This window comes from Notolepis coatsorum (assembly GCF_963971535.1).
Source record: "Notolepis coatsorum genome assembly, chromosome: 9".
Taxonomy (NCBI): Eukaryota; Metazoa; Chordata; class Actinopteri; order Aulopiformes; family Paralepididae; genus Notolepis; species Notolepis coatsorum.
The window spans coordinates 55583769-55605709 of record NC_140173.1 but is presented as its reverse complement, the minus strand read 5'-3'; the positions used below and the strand labels follow the sequence as shown (position 1 = coordinate 55605709).

Genomic DNA, 21941 nt, shown 5'->3' with positions numbered 1-21941 from the left:
GCCACTAACGCAGGATATGCTGGTATCGAGCCCAGCTCTCTGCGTTGCTACCGGCTTAGTCGGCCGTCATACTAACACAATTGGCAGTGTTAGAGGGTGGGAAAGCCGGTGGGTGGGGATTGGACGTTGTGGACAGCGACACCTACAGGTCGGTTGGGTGACGCCGGTGCGGCGGAAACAGGAAGTATCGGGGGCAGCGTGAGCCTCGCACGCGTTATTCCTCGCCACTGAGAGTTCGAGCTGCTGCGGTGAAAAGATGCCACAGGCTGCCTTCTCATGTACCGGAGTGGACACGTGATGCAAGGCTTCTATCCTCACTACAGCCAACCAGTGGGAGGCATAGTCTAGCAACGTTCAAGACAGGGGAGGGAAGAATTGGAAATACGAAATTGGGATGGGAGAAAAATAGAAGATGGAGAGAAAAAATGGATAAATAAATATAAAAAAATACAGAATCGTCCCGTAATTGGAAACTAAAAGACGCGTTCCGTATTGAACTGATACGGGACGCACTTTGTCCCGTATTTTAAGGTTGGGAATGTGAGAGCTCCGCTGTCCGCAAGTCAGTCAGTGTTGCCAGTATTGTGAGAGAAATGAGCCAACCGACCTACAAAAACAAGCCAAAAACAAGCAAAATTGTGTCCAAAAGTTGCGGAAAATAAACAGACTTGGCAACTCTGGTATGATGGGAGTGCGCTCAGCAGCTCACGACCAATGAGAATTAGCGCTTTCACGTTGCTAAGATACGTTCTGTGCCGTTGTGCCAATCCTCTGTCTGTGCGCTGCCTGTCGTGGTTGCTGTTTGAAAATGTCTCCACCACGTCCTAAAAGGACAAAACACCTCCAGAAGTACAGACCTGAGGAAGAGGCAAACCCCTGGCTTGATAGCGTCAGTGGAGATGTTTATAAAGCAAACTGCAAAGTATGTAGGCGTGTGTTTTCTGTGGCACATGGTGGACTGACTGACATCAGACAGCATGCCTCAGGAGAACAACATTCCCGAAATACAAGAACGCAAAGGACCCAAACACAGGTTTCACAGTTCTTCATGACTGAAACATCTCCTGAGATTGATTCGGTATGGGATATTACATCTTATTTATCTGGTTGTGTTTTTAACTAGATGTCAGTATTTCTATTTACCTGCCCTGGCAGCCAGGAGCTTACATATTGGCTGCTGATGTGGGCATAGTCTAGGCTAGTGGTTCTCAAACTTTTTACACCAAGTACCACCTGAGAACGTAGCTGGCTCTCCAAGTACCACCATATGACCGATGTTAAAATACAGTCTATTCAGCTATGCACAGTTCACGCAGGAGGCAAATGTACCATTATTTATTGTTAACTTTTGTCAGACACAGCCACAATGTACAAAGGGATAGCACTAGAACTAGCAAACGCTTCCACACAACTCATACAATGCAAGGGGCATTGAGAACATAATAACTAACATTCTCACATAGCAAGTGAGAAAATTAAGAACAACTGTATTTCAGCAAATGTACTTAATTCTCTCTCTCTCTCTCTCTCTCTCTCTCTCTCTCTCTCACACAGCAAGCAATTGTCCGTCATTTTCTCTCACACTTAAATTATTTGTAGAATTTTTTTATTCTTTCGAAGACCAGAGACACGCACGCACGCACGCACACACACACACACACACACACACACACACACACACACACACACACACACACACACACACACACACACACACACACACACACACACACACACACACACACACACACACACACACACACACACACACACACACACACACACACACACACACACACACACACACACACACACACACACACACACACACACACACACACACACACACACACACACACACACATTTGGTTACAAAAACTTAATTTCCTGCATTCTGGTGCAGGAATTTTTTAATTTTTACCCTTTAAATGCCAGTGTTTGTGATGGGCATCACAAATTATTGTAAAAAAGAAAAGAAAACACATATTCAATACATTTTTGAATGTTTACCCTTTAAATGCCAGTTTGTGTGATGGCATCGCAAATTATTGTTAAAAAAAACACACAAAAATAAAATATTTACAATATATCAAATGCAAAGTACATTTTTCTGGGGGGGATTATTACAGGCTAGGCATGTGTCAATGATTAGCAGCAACACATATTTTGATGGATTTTTTGTAATGTCAGATTTAATACCAACTTTTTTCAGAAAAGTGGGAGTATTTCATTTTTTTATCTGACATTACAAGAAATCTAAAAATAAATGGTTATGATCAGGGCTGAAGTTGAATTAAAGATTTATGACTGTTTAGACTGCATTACTCTCCGTCACAGTGATCTCCTGGTTGTTCCCCACTTAGATTATCTAACCATCGCGCTGCCTCAACCAGAAACACTGGCCTGGCCGCGTGAATATTTTAGGCAACCAACTTGTGTTTAGCGTTTTTCTGATTGGCCAATACGCCCATGTGACCACGGCAGCGCGAGAGAGCGGCAGCGCGGAAATAGGCTGTCTATTGCCTCGCGCTGCAGCGCGGAAATAGGCTGTCTATTGCCATTCTCTAAGTCAAACTCTAACCTTAACCAGCTCCTTAACAGCGCCTAAACTTAACCCTTCTAACCTTAAGCAACTCCGAAACAATGCCTAACCTTAACCAACTCCGAAACAATGCCTAAACTTAACCGGCGAAATGAATGCATGTTAAAAAATATTGCCATTCTCTAAGTCAAACTCTAACCTTAACCAGCTCCTTAACAGCGCCTAAACTTAACCCTTCTAACCTTAAGCAACTCCGAAACAATGCCTAACCTTAACCAACTCCGAAACAATGCTTAAAGTTATGCCTAAACTTAACGGCGAAAGAATGCGAATGCACGTTAAAAAAAAAAAACAAAAAAAAAATTGAAGGGAATCGAACTAGGCAGCAACGAGCCGTAGGATCCACAGCCATGCAGCGTTGCCAATTGAGCTATTTCTGGATACTGAATAAGGGGCGGTTACTGGCATATAATGCTGCCGCGACGGAGCTCCGCGGCAGAGCGGAGCTGCCGCGTCGCCGCGGGGGCGTGGCTAGTCGCAAGTTGGGCGTGGTTAGACACAAGTTGGTTGCCTTTAATATTTAGGCGGCCTGGCCTGCTTCTAAGTTCAGTGGCCTGACTGCAAAAAAAATAAAAAATTAAAATCTTTTAATTTTTTTTTGCTTTTTTGGAAATGTTTTCAAGTACCACCAGCAGTACCACCAAGTACCACTAGTGGTACACGTACCACAGTTTGAGAACCACTGGTCTAGGCTATTTCAGTTGACTAATATGGTTGATTGTTCATTAACCATTTCAGTGCCACGGACGACATATCTCGTTTTATCAGCCCGCCCATTGAATGCCCACAACGACAAATATCGTTTTATTCTTTTATTAGCGATCTGAATTCATATTTCATCAACAGAGTCTCCCGTTGGTACACCAGCCCCTACAGGAGCTCAGATTGGGATCTGCTCGCGGGACGGGAATCAGCCTGGAATATATATTCACAGCAGCCAATAATCAATCAATAAGCGTGATCGATATTTGGAATGGCGATCAGGAATTGGAATAATCTTTTTGGAGAACATCTGATCTGAGGTAAGGAATCTATTTTACCAGTCTTGGGATAATCAGAGTTGTATTCGCTGAGATCTCAGCGTTTGCCCTATGTGTGATGTGTCTGTGTGTGCACGATCGCTGATGAGGAAATAAGAGAATCGATTTTTCAGCTCGCGTCTATAGCGTGCATACGTACACATATACTATCGATAATCTAGCGTTTATTTGAAAACGATTAATAAATAGGCCGACAAATGACAACGTGTCTAGTGTATTCGAGAATATTCCAATAAATGCCGTTTATGAGGGAATCTTTCTATCTTCCCGGAAATTTTCGAGAGAACAATAGCTTTTCGAAATGCTATAAAAAGGATATGAACCGATTAAAATACAATCCGTTTCGACAATGTTGACTGCAAACGAGTCATTGATAAGCGACGGGCAGATTAGACACATAGCCATAATTTAAAACATAGATTAGGCGTTTTTTAACGCTAACATTGAAGTGGATGTCAGACCTTGCAATACACTGTAAGGCACTGTAAGGCTACTGTCCTGCCTCACTTCCAGTGATGAAGCTAAGCTATGCTAACAGAGCGTCTATTCCCAAAGCTAAAATGCACGCACAGAGACAAAAAAGGTATGTATCTTCTTGTCTAACTCCAGGGAAGATGTTAAATAAGCTAATTTCCCAAAATGTTGGAGTTCCCCTTTAAACACAACCTCAGCTACAACAGTGCTGACTGTTTGTTTTCTATGCATTTCAGGAGTTTGGGGGGCTGGCTCCCCAAAAGAATTAAATAACATAACCCTAACCCTAAAACCGAAATAAAGTAAAAAAATTTAAAAAATTACAAAATCCGCCCATTTTCACCAAAAAAACACCCAAAACCGCCAAAAAGAAATTCTCGCACGCTCGGTGACAGGTGTCCCTTATTTCTATTAGTGAAAGGTGGCAACCCTAGTATTGAAGGAGGGGAGAGGGTCACTCGTTCTTCCCGGTCCGGTGACCTTCCGGTTAGATATAAGCAGTGTTCATTTCGTCAGCTATTTTTAGTTTTAGTCTTAGTCATGTGTCAAATGCTCTTTTTCGTTTTCATCATATTTGGTAACCTTCATTTATTTTTAGTTTAGTCAGTTTTAGTCAACTACAGGTCTGAGCATTTTAGTCTTAGTTTAGTCTCGATTTAGTATTTTTTGTTTAGTCTCGCCACTCAATTACAGCCTCATAAATTGGCGTGAGCAAAAAAAGCTAACGTTAGTGCTAGCTGGTTAGACTTATGTAAGCTATTTAATGTGTTCTATTGTGGTGGATCAACATTGTTGTGAAGGGCCAGATTAAACCGAATATATATATTTATTTATATATATATATTTAATTGTATTTGTATATTCTCTAATATTCCCTGATATCCCTTGTATATTCCTTGTACAATATGCATTGAATATCCATTCTAGCCTACTGAACATCCCATAATAGTCTCCATTCTACTATTGGTCGAGACCTTGGTGCCAGGCTGCCATACCCCTCAGACCCAGTTCAAACGTACCGCTCCACATGTACGAACAAGTCCTAGTTCCGCGTAGGAATCTGGCTACCGCACCACTAATGGGACTATTTGTTCATAGTGCGTATATATACTGCGCTACTAAAGTAGGACTTTCTTTTCAGTCCAGTTTCTTACCCTCCAATAGAGTCACAGACGTAAAGCCTCCCCGCGACGCCACGTGTGGGAGTAAGGCCAAGTTCGCCTACCATCGGTATCGAGACATCGTGTATATTAATATTTGAATAGTCATATTTGGCACTATATCGTCGAGTTGGACGTAGTCTATTACGCTAATAATAGTCTGTTAATATATAGTGCTTCGTGCGGAGAATACTACCGTAGTCAGTACCCCATCGTTTCGGGCAGAGAACTGGCTGCTTACCCAGGGTGGTTGACCCCACGTGAAGCTGCACCCGAGGAGCCCCAGAGCCGACGAGCGAGTGGACCTGTATACCGGATTATTCTACCGACGACAGCCCGCCTTCCCAGGCACGGATTATGCTTTGTATACTTTGATTATTCCATGGATAAAGACCCCCGACACTGCCGTGTGTTGGAACCCCCCCCCCTGGAGAGGACGCAAGGTGAGGAGACGCTCTGCAAGACGAGGTCGCTTCACGTCTCTCCCCCGTGGACCGGAGAGAGCCGGCCCACAAAGAGTCCACCTGCTTTCATCTGTGGTCCAAGGATCGCCGGCGCATTGAACGGCACTACAGTGGGTTCACCTGGGATACCCTTGGCCGGATGAGGCAGTCGGATTCTACCCCCCCCCCCCCTTCCTACTCCTGTCGGCTTACAAGCGACCGGATTAACCCCCTCTAGTGTATCCAGTATATAATCATTAAAGTATCATTGCTGTTATTCCTTAAACTATTCCAGGTCGTATATGTACCACCTGCGCCTTCAGAGATTGGACATTCTCTATTGATATACCGACGAATACTCTTGCCATAAAAGTGCATACTATTTCCATTCATAAATGTGATTGATTTGATTAAGTGCTTGCTCTACACACCATCGCTGTGTAGAAATAAAGACCTATTTCTAATTCGTACATTTGTGTTGGATCCGTTTCATCTACGTGACAGTGTTCATCATAATATATTTATGCCGTGTACTGGGTGGCCGAATATTAAGTACAAAGGTAGTGGTAGTAAGTATCATATCTAGTAATACAGTCAGGGAATTGTACCCCTCAGTTACAAACATCATGTAGCGATCCATCATGCAGTAATGTAGGGAAGAAAGAGGAGTTTCCTTTTCTGTATGGTGCTGTATTTCCAGCTCAATATGGGGTTTTACAGGTTGAAAATTCCCTTCTCATACACAACACAGCTGCCTACCTGCTAATACGTTAGCTTCACAACAACAATGTAACATGCAGTCCGTCCTCCCATATCTCCCGGGGGGAAACAACACCCCCAGCATAACAGTGGTGCCCCTAAGACCATACAACTAGAGCGACACACACCCACGGAACGATGTGTTGGGGACAAGGGTTCCGCACGGACAATTCTTTTTTGTTTGTTTGTTACTTTCCTGTTGGCAAACGAGTTCCTGTTAGCTAGCAAGTAGCAAGTAAAATTGAAGTTGATGTTGAATAAACATTTAGCAAATTTTATTTTGCAAACTACATTTTGTCGTTGTTTTTAGTCAACGACATTGCATGAATAATTTCGTCACGTTAGTGTCACATGATCTCCATTAACGTGACGTCTCGTCTCGTTTTCGTCGGGGGGGGGGGGGCTTAGTTGACGACCATATTTATTTAGTCATAATTTTCGTTGACTAAATTAACACTGGTTACTACAAGCCCACTCCTCTAACCACGAGACCACCGCCATCCCCCACCAGAGAGATGTGAAGGTTTACTCACCGATGAACTTGTTCTGCATAGCGTCCAGCAGTGCTTGGTGGGCGTCTTCAGCCTGCATGGCGGTAGAGCACTCCCGTGCCAGCATGGTCCGAATCAGATGCTCCCCACAGCCTGTCAACACGGAAATCCAATCCAATCCAACTTTATTTATAAAGCGTGTTAACAGCCACAGGGGCACAAAGTGCTGTACAGAGGGAGCATATTAAAAAACTATAAGCAGCACAAAAAAATAGATAAAAGAACAAGAGTACTAAAAAGAAAAAGAAAAAAAGGTAAACATAGGCAACAATAAAAATGTAAATAGATGAGTACTTAAAAATATTTAAAAGCAAAGGACACAGTAACAAAACGATACAACAATAACAATAAGATCATAAAATCAACAAGCTACATGGTGTCGAAAGCCAGAGAGAAACGATTTATCGCTTGGATGCCACCACGTTAATCAATGGGAGGACAAGCACATTTGCGAACGCATAAACTATATCTTAAATTATGGCTATGTGTCTAATACACTCGTCGCTCAGCAATCACTTGCTTACAGTCAACATGTACGAAACAGATTGTTTTTTTCATCAGTACATTTCCATTTTATACCGTTTTGAATACAAGTATAGTTTCGGAGAGTTCTAGTAATTTCAGAGAAATTCCGCGAAAATAGCCATTTACTGGAATACACAAAACACGTTGTCATTTTCCGGCTGATTTATGAATCGTTTTCAAATAAACGCTATATTATCGTCGGTATTTGTGTTCTTATGCACAATACAAAAGCGGGCTGAAAAATCATTTATTCGTGCCGCGCTCAGCGCCTAACGCCACACACACACGTTGTGAAATCTGTGAAAAACAACTCTGATTAACCCAAAACTGGTAACATAGATTCCTTACCTCAGATCAGATGTTCTGCAAAAAGATGAATCCAATTCCTGATCGCCATTCCAAATATTGATTGCGTTTATTGATCCAACGTTATAGTCCGAAACGCATAATCCAAGCTGCTCCCAGCCTCGCCAGTGAATCTGGTAACACGACACTGCTTGCCAGAGATGGAAAAACCCTGGACCGGAGTTTTTCTCTGATGCACTTTTTCACTCAATCCAATCCAATGATGTGCATTACCATCCGGGAGACGATAGGGGCGGTATTTGCCCTTTTCAAGCTCAGAGCCATTCCCAATGATAATGTCAGGCTGGATGGATGAAACATTTATGGATACCGCTAACCAACGCATGGCGGCCAATAACGAGAAATCTCGTTGTTGGCAACCAATGTGTTAAGGAGGCCTTTAAGGCCATGGTTAGACTAGTGTATTTGTGGCGTTTTTTTATACGTTTTTGAATACGTTTCATGTCCCTATTACACAGAAATGCGTTTTTTGGCGTTTTTTGTGGATACGGCTGAAACGCAAAATAGTTTTGCGTTTTGGAGAAACGCTAAAAAACGCGCCACCAACAGCGTGTAGTCTGCACGGAGCGAAAACGCCCATGCGCAGTAGATACCATCTGCGTGCCCTTCCGGTGACAACAGTGTGTGTGTTTGGGACATAGCTCCGTGTCCCAAATAGCTTCAGCTACCATGTGTTGTCAAGTTATTGTTATAAGGACCCCAGTCCAAGCTACAACAGTCTGCATTCCCTTAACAATTGTTTGTATTGAGCCGTATTGTATTGTACCCATATGCAATATGTTAAATAAAGTTTACATCCATTCATTCTGCTAGCATTACCGATTGCATGAGCAGCTGGCTAACGTGAGCTATCAGGATTCAGACCCTGTTAGCTCAGAGCTCCTCTTTCAACTTAACAAGCATTAAACAAAATGGCCCAGTCATCTATTCACCTTTGTTTAATACACACAGCGTTGTCTCTAATGTTATCTAACTACTGATAGCTCGCGATATCATCAGTTTTGGTGCTGGCTAAGTAGCGTGAGCTAACGTTAGCTTCTAGCCACAATGCTATATTGTTATAATGGCATACTCCATTGACGTTAGCATGCAGCTAACAATGCTACCGATCTTTTTTTAGACTAAACTATCCGCTCTTGGTGGTCACTTGTGTTGATGTTAGTTTTGTTTCATCAACAAATGACAGGCAGAACACACAGTGAATGTATCCGTTTTGTTTATTGCACTTTTATTAGGCTTTGCTGAAAAAGAATTGCTGCATTGGGTAACTAGGCAAAAGATGGTGGCCGCCTTGTTGACATTTGCTTTGCAGGCACATTCAAGTTCTGATTGGTTGAAATTGCCTTCATGTTTGCCACCTACTGCCACCTACTGCTTTGGCAGTGTACTACATCAGTGGGCTCGGGTGACAAAAACGAAAAAAAAAGCGAAAGTGTGACTCGAGGCGCACGACGTCGCGGCGAAACGCATATGTCAACAATACGAAGATGAAACGAAAGGTGTAACCGCACCCTAAAATGGGACAGTGATGAGGCCTGCCTAATCTGCAGCGGCAGCTCGTTTCACATTTTGGGGGCAACAACGGAGAAAGCACGGTCCCCACCGTCGGAAACACACTGACGCGAGTGAGAAGGACAAAGGCTAATAGCTCGGTTTGGTTGTTTATTGCACTTTAATCAAAGCCATACAACGTTCTAAAAAGGCAGAATCTGTGACGCTGTCAAACAGTGACCTCTAGGGCAAAAGAGCCCTGCTTGGTATTGCACTTTTGTTGACATTGTTTGTCTGCTGTGTAGGTTGGAGTTGATTAGGGGATATAAGGGGAGTGTTGCAAATGCTGGCCACACCTCAGGCTCTGCCAAGAGAGGTCTGGAGAAATCCTTGAATATGTTTCGATGTTCCTCAGGTCTGTTGCCTAAGCAATTTGTTGAGGACTTATTAAGCAAAAGTCATAAACATTTAAATGTGCAGCCTGTGCAAGAGTCTCACCTGACCCTCCACATCTCCCAACTATAAACAGTGCAGGTGTGGGATTATATTTTTGGTAATAAAAGTATGCACTAACAAAAGGCCTATAGTTCAGGAATAAATACTAACGCGTGGGTAGTGTTTGAAAGCTAGTAAGAATTTACTGTACTAGCAGAGAGAGCATTTACTATACTAGCAGAGAGAGCATTTACTATACTAGCAGAGAGAGCATTCAGATTTTATCACCAGTAAAATGGCGGAAGAATTAACCAATTGCAGAACACGCCGTACTTTGCGAGGGGACCGGCGCGGTGATACGTTTCAGTATATTTCTGTTACATACAGTATGAAATATATACAGTAATACAGAGTTACATATGCACTCTTTAGAAGATAGCATGCCGCTTGAGCTTTGAAACGTTGCAGCAGAGGAAGAAACACCCAGTAGAATGTGCACAGCGCTCCTCATCGTAACACAATGGCAGGGCCGTTTCTAGCTTTTTGGGGGCCCTATGCGAAATGTTGTTTGGGGGCCCCTATTTTGTGAAACTATGGTGGGGGGATTCAGAACCCTTTAAGATGGGCATGCATTTAACATTTAAATGCATCAATCTGGTGCACTTTAAGAGGAAATCTTTTTTTCTCACAAATTCAAATCAAACATCTCAAGTTGACCCCAGCAATGACAGAAAATTATAATAAATAGGAAACACTGGGGCTCCCCTACATCAAGAAACAAATACTGCATTTTCCTTAAATTTCTGACTTACAATATTGAAATTTAAATGAAACTATTTAAGATAAAAGTTAAAGTTAAATAAAGTTTGAAAATGCAACTACATTTTTGTCAGTAAGCTACTTATGTTTATTTTTTGTTATAAAGAAACGCCAACTTGCGGTCATAAGCAGTAACCTAGTTAGGGATGGGAATCGAAAACCGGTTCCCATTGGGAGCCGGTTCCTAATTGTCCGATTCCTGGAATTGCATATCTCTGTGACTATCGATTCCTCTTATCGCTGCCAGGCTTTTTCTGACAGTTGCGCATTTCAAAACAATAACGTTAGCGCCACGCATGTAGCCATGGCAGACTATTTGATTCCTTAAGGGCTCGAAATTGCCTGGGTTTTGGTCATATGCTCCCGAAATGCTCCCGCTGTTTGACTGTGCAGTGATTGAAAACAACTCGAATGCTTTAGAACCGAGTCATTCATTTAATTCGGGGGAACCTAACAGCCACGGAGCTAATGCTAGCTAATCAAGCTCATACAGACATACAGAGAGATAACAGCTGACAGCAGGTAGTACAGGTACAAATACAAAAAAAAAGTGGTGGGGGCTGTTGTGTAAACCTTGTACTCTTTAGTTCACATATAATAAGAGACAGAGTCAGACAGGTAAGTCAGGAAGTACCGTGCAACATACAAACATGTCCGTGTAGCAACACAAGCCAATACCTTACAGGACAGGGGCGAGCGGGGACCGGGGAGGGAGCTCTGTGTGTGTGTGTGTGTGTGTGTGTGTGTGTGTGTGTGTGTGTGTGTGTGTGTGTGTGTGTGTGTGTGTGCGTGCGTGCGTGCGTGCGTGCCTGCTGGTCTTCGAAAGACCAGAGACAGAGAAGTCAGAGGAATAACGACCTGTTGAATGAAACTACGGTTCAATAGATTAAATTAGTTTAAGACATTGAACTACTTTTCTAAGAGAATCTCAAATACATTCTTTTATTCAAGTGTAGGGTATAGTTAATTTTTTTTGTTTACAGTTTTTGTATTTTTCTGACATGGGGGCTCAACAATAAATGACAATCAGAAATGTCAAGTTGCATGTTGTTATTCTAACCAGCTTAGTTCGGTTGCATTTCCAATGTATTTATTTAAATTATAAATGTATCAGGGATCGATAAGGGAAGTGATAAAGAATCGGATCGATAAGCAGAATCGATAATGGAATCGTATCGATAAAATCTTATCAATTCCCATCCTTAAACCTAGTACAGGTTACTTGAAAGATGACATTCTGAAGTTTCTGATACAATAAAGAAAACTCACTTTTAGTGCTAATGAAATAGAGTAACATAGGTCTGAACTTGAGTTGTAGAAAAACGTTTTTCTGTAGTAGTTAGTAGTCCAAGTAGTATTTCCAAAAACATTGGTATGGCTGAAAAGACACCCTGGGCCCATAGCCTGAAGTCGGTTTTGGTAAAAGGTGAGAGGGCTCAGAAAACTATTTTCTCATAGACTTCAATGCATTCGACAGAGATTTTCTTCCTGTTTTGGCTCGTGACTTTTCACCTAGATCCCTGATTCGCTCATTCCCACGTGGGGTACCATTGGAAAGCCCTACTAATTGGTTACAAGTTCCAACCCTGTCCAATAATTTTCGAGATCGCCAAATGATTGACGGAGGTAGAGGCTCGAGAGTCGGCAGTGGTATTTGAAATGTTTTTAAGTCTGCCGTGTACTTCGGCACGTGCCTCACATATCGGCATGTAACTCGAGAACCGCTGAACGGATTTTGTCAACTGAAATGGCTATCGACAGGCAACAAATAGGGCTTTAATTCGCCGGTGGGAAAATCGTCCTCAAGAGGGCCCACATGTGGGCCGTTGCATGTTAAGAGGTTTAAGCTGATGATTAGTTACATCCCTACAGGATATATACAGTACACAGTGTATTGAGTGAATAAAACAAATATATATATATATATATATATATTTTTTTGCATTTCAGGGGTGCCCCTGGTGGCCCTATGCAACCGCATAGTCCGCATATGGCAAGAAACTGGCCTGTCTCTCGGACTCAGAGCCAGCCAGTGCGTTTGGAAACAGAAGAGAAAGCTGGAGAGCGAAAACAAAACGCCGCCTGGCAGAAGCTCAAGAGAAAACCCATAAAGCCCTGTTGTTTCTGTAAACACAAATGGAGGCCCCGTAAAATATCAGGTAACTACAACAGAACCGTACGCAGGTTGGTTACCGGGGCAACCGGATGCCTGGAGTAATTTGGAGGTATTTTTTATGAGAGCACAGCGGCGGATTGGCCCGGGTTACCTCGCCTTCTTTGTACTGTGTTTACCGTAAAACGCTCTTTCCCGGGGGGATATTGTGGCTGCACGGCCCAGAGTCGGGGTCTCGACTACGGGGGTAGACTGAGGGGAAGAGGAACGCAAATAAGCGTTGTGGTGGAAGATCAAACTATAAGCGGTTATGAAATGTACTTAAAGATACATGCATGTTGAGGTTTAAATAATAATGATATAGTTTGGGTGTTTATGTAGGCCTGATGACATGTTTAGCCGTAGACGTGGATGTTTGAAAGTCCATGCATTAATATGACAGACAGTCAGGATGGTCTGACAAGAAAGCTTAATGTGACTTAAGTAGAATTACTATGTACACAATCAAGGGAGATGGGGTGAGTATTGATTATTATTAGTGAGCCTTTTAACCAACAGTAGAGAGGGTGGTAATGTCTGTTGACACAGATCAATATGTATAAAACATGTAATGACTCAGTGATTTGCCAGTTCTTCCTTGAAAGAAACAACTCGAACAACCTTTCGTCTGAAATCGTATTTCCCACTACAGTGTATAGAGCAAACCGAGGTCGCAGTGTGTGATGATGGCCAACTACAGCGCTAAGAAACGCTGCTGACTTCTGAACGGCACGCACGTCGACCGCAGCGACGGAGAGGCCAGGGGCCAAGAGACCAACGAGTATATAAAGAAAAACAGAAGAAGAAGAAAACTAAACGCTCCATATGAACTGAATGTTGTATGAAGTGGACTTGGGGTCGGGATGGAGGGGGTGGAGGGGGGGGGGGCATGACATGGGGTGAGGACCGAACTCCCCGTGTCAGAACCGAAATGATTGTTTTCTGTGTTCTTTTTTTGATGGGTATGCCTTTCATGTTAGGAAATGAAGAGCAGGTGTTGTACTGGAACACACATTATGCTGCAATCCCCCATAAGGAACGCGTTTTTCCAATTTTGACTCACATGAAAGGCATACCCACCCTATAAGAAGATGGGGGGGGGGGGGGGGGGGGGGCGGGGGTGACAAAATATAAAAGAGGGCAAGCGGACAAGGCCGGACTGTGGGGATTAGAGGTGTGCTGGTCTAAACGAGACACTCTACTAAAGATGTTTCTGAGTGATTCATACGGGCCTCGTGGAAGATGGTCCAGGTTGTACAGATCTTCTGTCTGGTGGGCTGCGTTTTAAAAAAGGGATACTCCACTAACTTTAAGAAGCCCGTCTGATTTGTTACATAGCGGTCGGTCTAAAAAGCACTTGAAGAGATGTTTTGGTTTTTGAGCTTCAGATTCAGATTCTTTTATAATTTGTCACAGCTTTTTAAAATGTACATATTCAGAAAAACGTGAGATGCTTGTTTTTTTTTGTAGATTTGTAAACACAGTATACAACGTATATTCTATCTATACAAATTATAACTATAGGCTATAACTATAAACTATAACTATAAACTAGGGATGTCCGATATTATCGGCCGATATCGGCAGTAAAATGTGATATCGGAAAATATCGGTATCGGGATTTTTTTTTTTACATTTATTTAACCTTTATTTACCCAGGCAAGCAAGTAAGAACCAATTCTTATTTTATTTATTGTCAAAAGTATGCATGTTGGTTTAATTCAACAACAAGAGATATGTAATGTTAATTTTTACTTTTTTAATTATCATATTTTGCACAGATAATGCTTACATTTAGAAAGCCTTTTGAATGCATCCAGTGAAATTATTAATTACCTGAAATTACTCAGTTTTTTTGGGGGGAAACCCTGCATATATCGGTATCGGTTGATATCGGTATCGGTATCGGTATCGAAATTAAGAGTTGGACAATATCGGAATATCGGTATCGGTAAAAAAGCCAATATCGAGCATCCCTACTATAAACTAAATAAGCTATAAATAAACTATAAACGAAACATAATACACAACGTATATTCTATCTATACAAACTATACTATGCTAACTGTATGAATGGAATACGATATTGGAATACGAAACTACAGAGTTTGTGTATATCAGTGGAAGTCAATGGTGGTCCAAACCATATCTCAGAAAAAACTAATTTAAATCCCTGTATGTAGTTAATTAATATAGGGGGCAGGTAACCATAAGATTTATTCTTCTTCCTGCTCCTTTTGCCCATGGTAGAACTGTATTTATGATTTTGTATGAAAACTGTATGATTGTATTGCTTCCATGTGGCAAATAAAACTCTGAATCTTGAATCTTCATTTTTTAATCTTAAAATTAAGCATGTTGTCCTGTTTTCCTTTAGTTTTTAAGAAATGGTTTGGGCTCCCACTGACTTTGCGACTCCCAGTAGCTCAAAATGTGCATGTTATGGGTTCAAATCCAGCTCACAATCTTTGTTGCATAAATACCGTCTCCCTCTATCTACTGTGCACTATACAGCAGAAATGCCACATAATATTTATAAAAAAAAAAAAAAAAAAAAAAAAGGGGGGGATTTATTGTTTCCCCCTCCTGGTCCCATGTGTCTGGGTCACAGAAGAACGCCTCGTGGCATCCCGAGAGCGGAGCGGCTCGTTCACCAGCAGCGTGGAGCTCAGCTGCCTGTTTTGGGTTTCTCATGGGCCGTTCCCTTTGATTACAGCATGAGGAAGCATATTAACTTCACGGTGAAAAAGGCTTTTTAAGCTTTTCCTCATGTACATAATGTTACGTCTGTAGTGGTTTTACAGGGTGTCTAATTGTTAAAGTCGCCTCCTTGCCCCTAAGAATCATTTCAATAACATAACATGCACCACATAATATATATGTATATATATCTTTTTTTTTGTTAGGTTTTCCTGTGCTTTCTGGCACAATTACCTGGCTAGATGACTCACTGAATGCTGGGTGTGACATACTAGTATGATGATTTTGAGATTTTGGCTGCGTCAGTGGGGATGCGTCAGACCCATGGAACGTACGTACGCACTAGGCTGCAGTAAAAAACTTAAAACCAGATTCTCAAACATAAACATAAAGACGGACAACACGCTCATCACAGACAAGCTGGATGTAGCCAATTACTTAAACATTTTCTTCACAAACATAGCCACAACACTGGTAAACAAACTACCCTCCCACTCAGGGCATTATGGGGTAGAACACATAGTAGCTTACTACAAAAACCTAGGGGTCCGCAAAGACGACTTCAAGCTGGAAATAGTAACAACAGATGAGGTACTCAAAAAACTGAGCGCCCTCCAACCAAACAAGGCCACTGGCCATGACAACATCCCCTCCAAATTCCTCAGAGACTCAGCAGCCGCCATCACCCCAGTCATCACACACATAATAAACCTCTCCATAAAACAGGGACACGTCCCCAAGGACTTCAAAATTGCCAGGGTGACCCCTCTGCACAAAAAGGGCAGCAAATTAGACCCAGGCAACTACCGCCCTGTTTCTTTTTTTTTTTTTTTTTTTTTACTTTATTTTTTAGCGTTTATCGCTTTTCTGGTCAAGCATGACCGACAGTTGTAGGGTGAAACGGGAGAGAGAGCAGGGGGAGACATTCGGCAAATGACGGCGAGTCCGGGAATCGAACTCGGAGTCAACCAGATCCGTGACGCAGCACGGAGTCCCGCGACGCAGCGCGGTAACATGGTGTGCTACTGGAGCACCCCCTGTTTCTATTCTTACCTCGATCTCGAAAGTCATGGAAAAAATTGTCTACGAACAGGTCGAAAAGTACCTAGCGAAAAAAAATCGAATCTACGAATTCCAATCCGGCTTCAGAACATCCCACTCCACTGACACATGCCTTCTCTATTTGAACAACCACATCAAACAAGAGGTGTATGCGGGCAAATACTGCGGCATGGTCATGCTGGACCTACAAAAGGCCTTCGACACTGTCAATCACTCCATTCTGATTGACAAGCTAAAAGCAATTGGTTTTGATAGTCTATCAGTGAGCTGGATGCAATCCTACCTTGAGGAGGGAACAGATGGTGGAGGTAAACGGTACCCTACCCCCCCCCCCCCCACCCAGTGAGCTGTGGTGTTCCACAAGGAAGCATAGTAGGACCGCTACTGTTCCTAATTTATGCAAATGACATGTCGTCAGCTTGTGACTGCAACTTGTTCCTGTTTGTGGACGACTCAGCCCTGCTGGTCTCTGACAAGAACAAGTTACAGGTTGAAAAAACCCTCAGCTCGGAACTAGGCAAAATCTGCATATGGCTCGCTGATAACAAACTATCATTACACCTGGGTAAAACGGAGTCCATTCTCTTCGGATAAAATAACAAACTCAACAAGACCGACGGCTTCTCAGTTACAGTGGGTGACAATATTGTCACAAGGAAAGATGAAATTACCTACCTGGGCTCCATCCTAGAGGCAAATCTTTCCTGTGACAAAATGGCATCCAATGTAATAAAAAAAAGTCAACCAACGAACTCGATTCTTGTACCGGATCTCCTCTCTGGTAAAGAATACCCTGAAGACTCTGGCAGGAGCACTCATTCAAGGGTACTACGACTATGCTTGCACCTCATGGTACCAAAGCACCTCAAAGGCGCTAAAAACAAAATTACAAACATCTCAAAACAAACTGGTCAGACTACTGCTTGACCTTACTCCTAGAACCCACCTCACCCCTGCACACTTTGACAACCTAGGATGGCTTAGAGTAGACGACAGAGTACAGCAACTTGCAATAGGCTTGGTATACAAGATACACTACACGACCAAGGTACCCATGTACATGTCAAAATACTTCCCAAAGGTCAGTGAATACCACGATCACAACACCAGAGGGAGCTCCACAAATCATGTTAAACCAGATTCGGCGCAAACAAGGGACTAAACACGTTTCGCAATTATGCCACATCAATGTGGAACGCCCTACCCACAGCTGTAAAGGAATGTGAATCACTACCCACTTTCAAAACCACTCTCAAAGAACACCTACGGGAGACTGCAATTCGAAACTGGCCCCTGTAAATGTCCTAACCCAACCAACTCCAATGTACAGTAAATGACCAAGTATGGTTGTCAATATTCCAATGTACAGTTTTGCTTGTACAGGTGTACAGTGTTCCCCACCCACCCCTCCTACCCAACCACGTCCAATGTACAGCCCCCCCCACCCCCCCCCCCCCCCAACCCCACCCCACCTACCCAACCTCCTCCAATGTAGTTTATGTCAAATGTATATACTCTCTTTTCTGGACTCTTTTTGTATCACAAACAGTACTGTATTTGCAAATCTGGTATGTCATAAATGTATAGATGTAGCAGTACTGTCTATCTGTATGTCATGATGAATTGAAAATGGGGGACCCTGATGTAAACAAGACGAAAGTCTTTCTCTGGTCTGCATCCCCTTAACAATTGTGTGTATTGAGCTGTACTGTAATGTATTGTACCCATTCTGCAATCTGTTAATAAAGTTTTCAATCAATCAATCAATCACGCTAGCTCGCATACGTTCCATAGGTCTGACACGGCAAGCTGTCAGTAGGGGGGGGCTAGCTCGCATATACGTTCCATAGGTCTGACGCGTCGTGGCTGACAGTGGGGGGGGGGGGGGGGGGGGTGAGGGCTAGCTCGCATACGTTCCATAGGTCTGACACGGCAAGCTGTCAGTAGGGGGGGGCTAGCTCGCATATACGTTCCATAGGTCTGACGCGTCAAGCTGTCAGTGGGGGGGGGGGGGGGGGGGGGGGGCTAGCTTGCATACGTTCCATAGGTCTGACGCGTCAAGCTGTCAGTGGAGGGGCTAGCTCGCATACGTTCCATAGGTCTGACACATCGTGGCTGTCAGTGGAGGGGCTAGCTCGCATACGTTCCATAGGTCTGACACATCGTGGCTGTCAGTGGAGGGGCTAGCTCGCATACGTTCCATAGGTCTGACGCGTCGTGGCTGTCAGTGGAGGGGCTAGCTCGCATACGTTCCATAGGTCTGACGCGTCGTGGCTGTCAGTGGCCCAAATAGACACGACTCCAGCTTCGGCCTGTCTGATCAAATCAGCTCCTCCGCCCCTGAGATGCATTTGTGCTTAAGATCCACATCAAAAGACGTAATATTCCCCAGGAGCTACGTGTGGACTGGCTTCTTACACATCTTAAAGGAAGTGGGACAATATAGCCCTCTATTCACAAACATATCTCACACACAAACCCCCATACATGCGTATGAATGGGGACGTCGCCTTCAGCTCTTAAGAGGCATACATTCTTTTTTCTTTTGTTTGAAGACCAGAGACACACGCACATACTGTATATATACAGTGCATTGTACACATATGTGGGAAATAATGGCGTTGGCTTTGTCTAAGATGGCGGATCAGATGTGAAAGGAGAGTATCTTTATTCATGCGACGGGCTGCGTTAAACTCAAAACCTAAAGCCCAGCGCTTCAGGGCTGAAACAAGAGGCAGAGCAGAAAATCTGATTTAGCTTCAAAAGATACCTACTTACTATGCACACGGTGGTGGAAATATTTCAACATGTCGCCAATGATCGGACTCGGACTTCTGCACAGAGGGCTTAGAGTAGAGCCATATGAAATCCACGTTCACGGAATCGCGGAATTGAGCAATACAAATGGAATCAACTGTAAAAAATTTATAAAAAAATAATAAAAAATGTATACATATTTTTTTTTTATATTTTTTTTATGTTGTGGGACTTGTACAGCACTTTGTTCAACTTTGTCAGGGCTGTAAAGTTTAAACCTTTTTAAATCTTAGACAAACAAAACACTTTGCTTACATGAAATATTGTAAGTCGTCATTTGAGGCTTTATAAAAGCAGCACAATGAACACAAATCTGTCAGTGCCGAGTCCGACCTCATCTTAAATAACAAACAGCATTGCTTGTTGTAATTAACAAAGAGAGGCAGAGTTGATTTAGCAAAAAAAATATATATATATAATTTTTTTTTTAATATAATCAAATCTTATTTTCATATTCGAATCCCATGCCCATCGAACGAAGCTTCGAAGCTTCGAAGTATTTAAGACAGCCCTATTAAATGGACTGTTATATCTTATTAAATTGTGGACATTTATTTATTCCCACTTATTAGACACTATTTCTGATGGTAAAATGCGCGTACAAAGCAAAATACAGAATTCTGAAATATTAAAACGGAAAAAATGGAATTTGGAAAAAAAAATTATGGAATTTGGAAAAAAAATTAAATGGATTTCATATGGCTCTAGCTTAGAGAAGGGAGCAACTTTGAGGAAATTTTTTTCATAAACCTAAAATGTAAACTATGAGCCATGTACCTGAATACTGTAAAGAACATATTCCATAACTGGCACCCCTTTGAATTCCTGTGTTTTATAATACATTCATCGTGAAAACACGAGTGAAAACATGAGTCAGCTCATAGCACATTCCTGAATACTGATATCATTCTTATGTCAGCTTTAATTAGGTGTGTAATGTGTATGTAATAACATACCTATATAATGACTTATATAGTATTTAATCTTTTTACAATATCCTTTTATTATATGTTTTTTATAATATTATTTTTGACGCAACAGGGGAAGTGTCAATGAGTAGTGTGGTGGTGAAAGGGTTAAGTAGTGTGGCAGTGAAAGGGTTAACCGTCTGTAGCGTGGTAGTGAAAGGGTTAACATTCTGTAGTGTGGTAGTGAAAGTGTTAACCCTTCTGCAGTGTGGTAGTGAAAGGGTTAACCCTTCTGCAGTGGTAGTGAAAGGGTTAACTGTGTCTGTATGTAGTGTGGGAATTAAAAGGTTAACCGTCGGTAGTGCGATAGTAAAGGGTTAACCTTCGGCAGTGAAAGGGTTAAACCATATGGGGGGGGGGTCAGTGTCCTGCAAATCCTTCCCACCGAGTTGAAGCAGTTTGTCGGTTTGAGAGGGGTCCTGCACAGAGGCTGAGAAGCCCGAGCTGTAGAAGGGTAATACGCCATATTATCCAGCAGGTGTCCCATGTCACCCCTCACTCGCTAACCAACGCACCTGGCATGCAGCCGACTTCACGGTCGATTTATATGCCAAGTACCAAGAAGTAATTTTGTCAGAAGAGAGATAACGTGATTAAACTCTATTCACCTGTTCATAGTTCACACTATACTTTTCCTTTGTGGGTTGAAATTAATTCATTGGAAGCGGGTGAATGGGTTATACAAAAGAAAACGCAGTGTGCTGCAAATTACCCAAATCACTTATTCACAAATCAAGCGGCTGAATAAAGAAGCGGGCCACGGTTCCTCTCCCTCAGAAACAACAGCTGCTCGAAGGAGTCTGAACACATAAAGGACCGGGCTGTAACATAAGGGGCCAGGCTGTAGCTGTAAACGGGGGCTAGAGACGCCATCGTTTCCACAGCAGGTGTCCCCCTGTCAAACCTCGCCACAAAAACCAGCGAGCCCCGCGGTACACCTGGCACGCAGCTGAGTAACAAAGGAACCCCGCCGCAATGACCCAATCAGGCGTCGGAGGAAGTGACTGATGAAGATCACTCGAGTCGGCAGGAAACGTTTGGAAGGTCGCTGGAAAGTATTATCTGTCATCTTGGAAGCTTTGACTCACCAAAAAAAAAAGATAACCCATCTGATTCACTGTTGTCGTCTCCCCAAACTACATGCAGGCTGATGTTAGGTAAGCGAGTAAGTAAGTAAGTAAGTAAGTAAGTAAGTAAGTAAGTAAGTAAGTAAGTAAGTAAGTAAGTAAGTAAGTAAGTAAGTAAGTAAGTAAGTAAGTAAGTAAGTAAGTAAGTAAGTAAGTAAGTAAGTAAGTAAGTAAGTAAGTAAGTAAGTAAGTAAGTAAGTAAGTAAGTACGTAAGTAAGTAAGTAAGTAAGTAAGTAAGTAAGTAAGTAAGTAAGTAAGTAAGTAAGTAAGTAAGTAAGTAATAAGTAAGTAAGTAAGTAAGTAAGTAAGTAAGTAAGTAAGTAAGTAAATGAGTGAGTAAGTAAGTGAGTGAGTGAGTGAGTGAGTGAGTGAGTGAGTGAGTGAGTGAGTGAGTGAGTGAGTGAGTGAGTGAGTGAGTGAGTGAGTGAGTGAGTAATTAATTAATTAAC

The 21941-nt window shown here is 42.5% G+C and overlaps 1 protein-coding gene across 1 annotated transcript in view; it reads right to left on the bottom strand.

Moving 5' to 3' along the window:
* Positions 1 to 21941, bottom strand: part of tasp1 (taspase, threonine aspartase, 1) — a 185271-nt gene that overhangs the window by 88412 nt on the left and 74918 nt on the right. Inside the window, 1 exon segment of the mRNA XM_084322225.1 lies at positions 7012 to 7122. Coding sequence (XP_084178351.1) covers positions 7012 to 7122 — 111 coding nt within the window.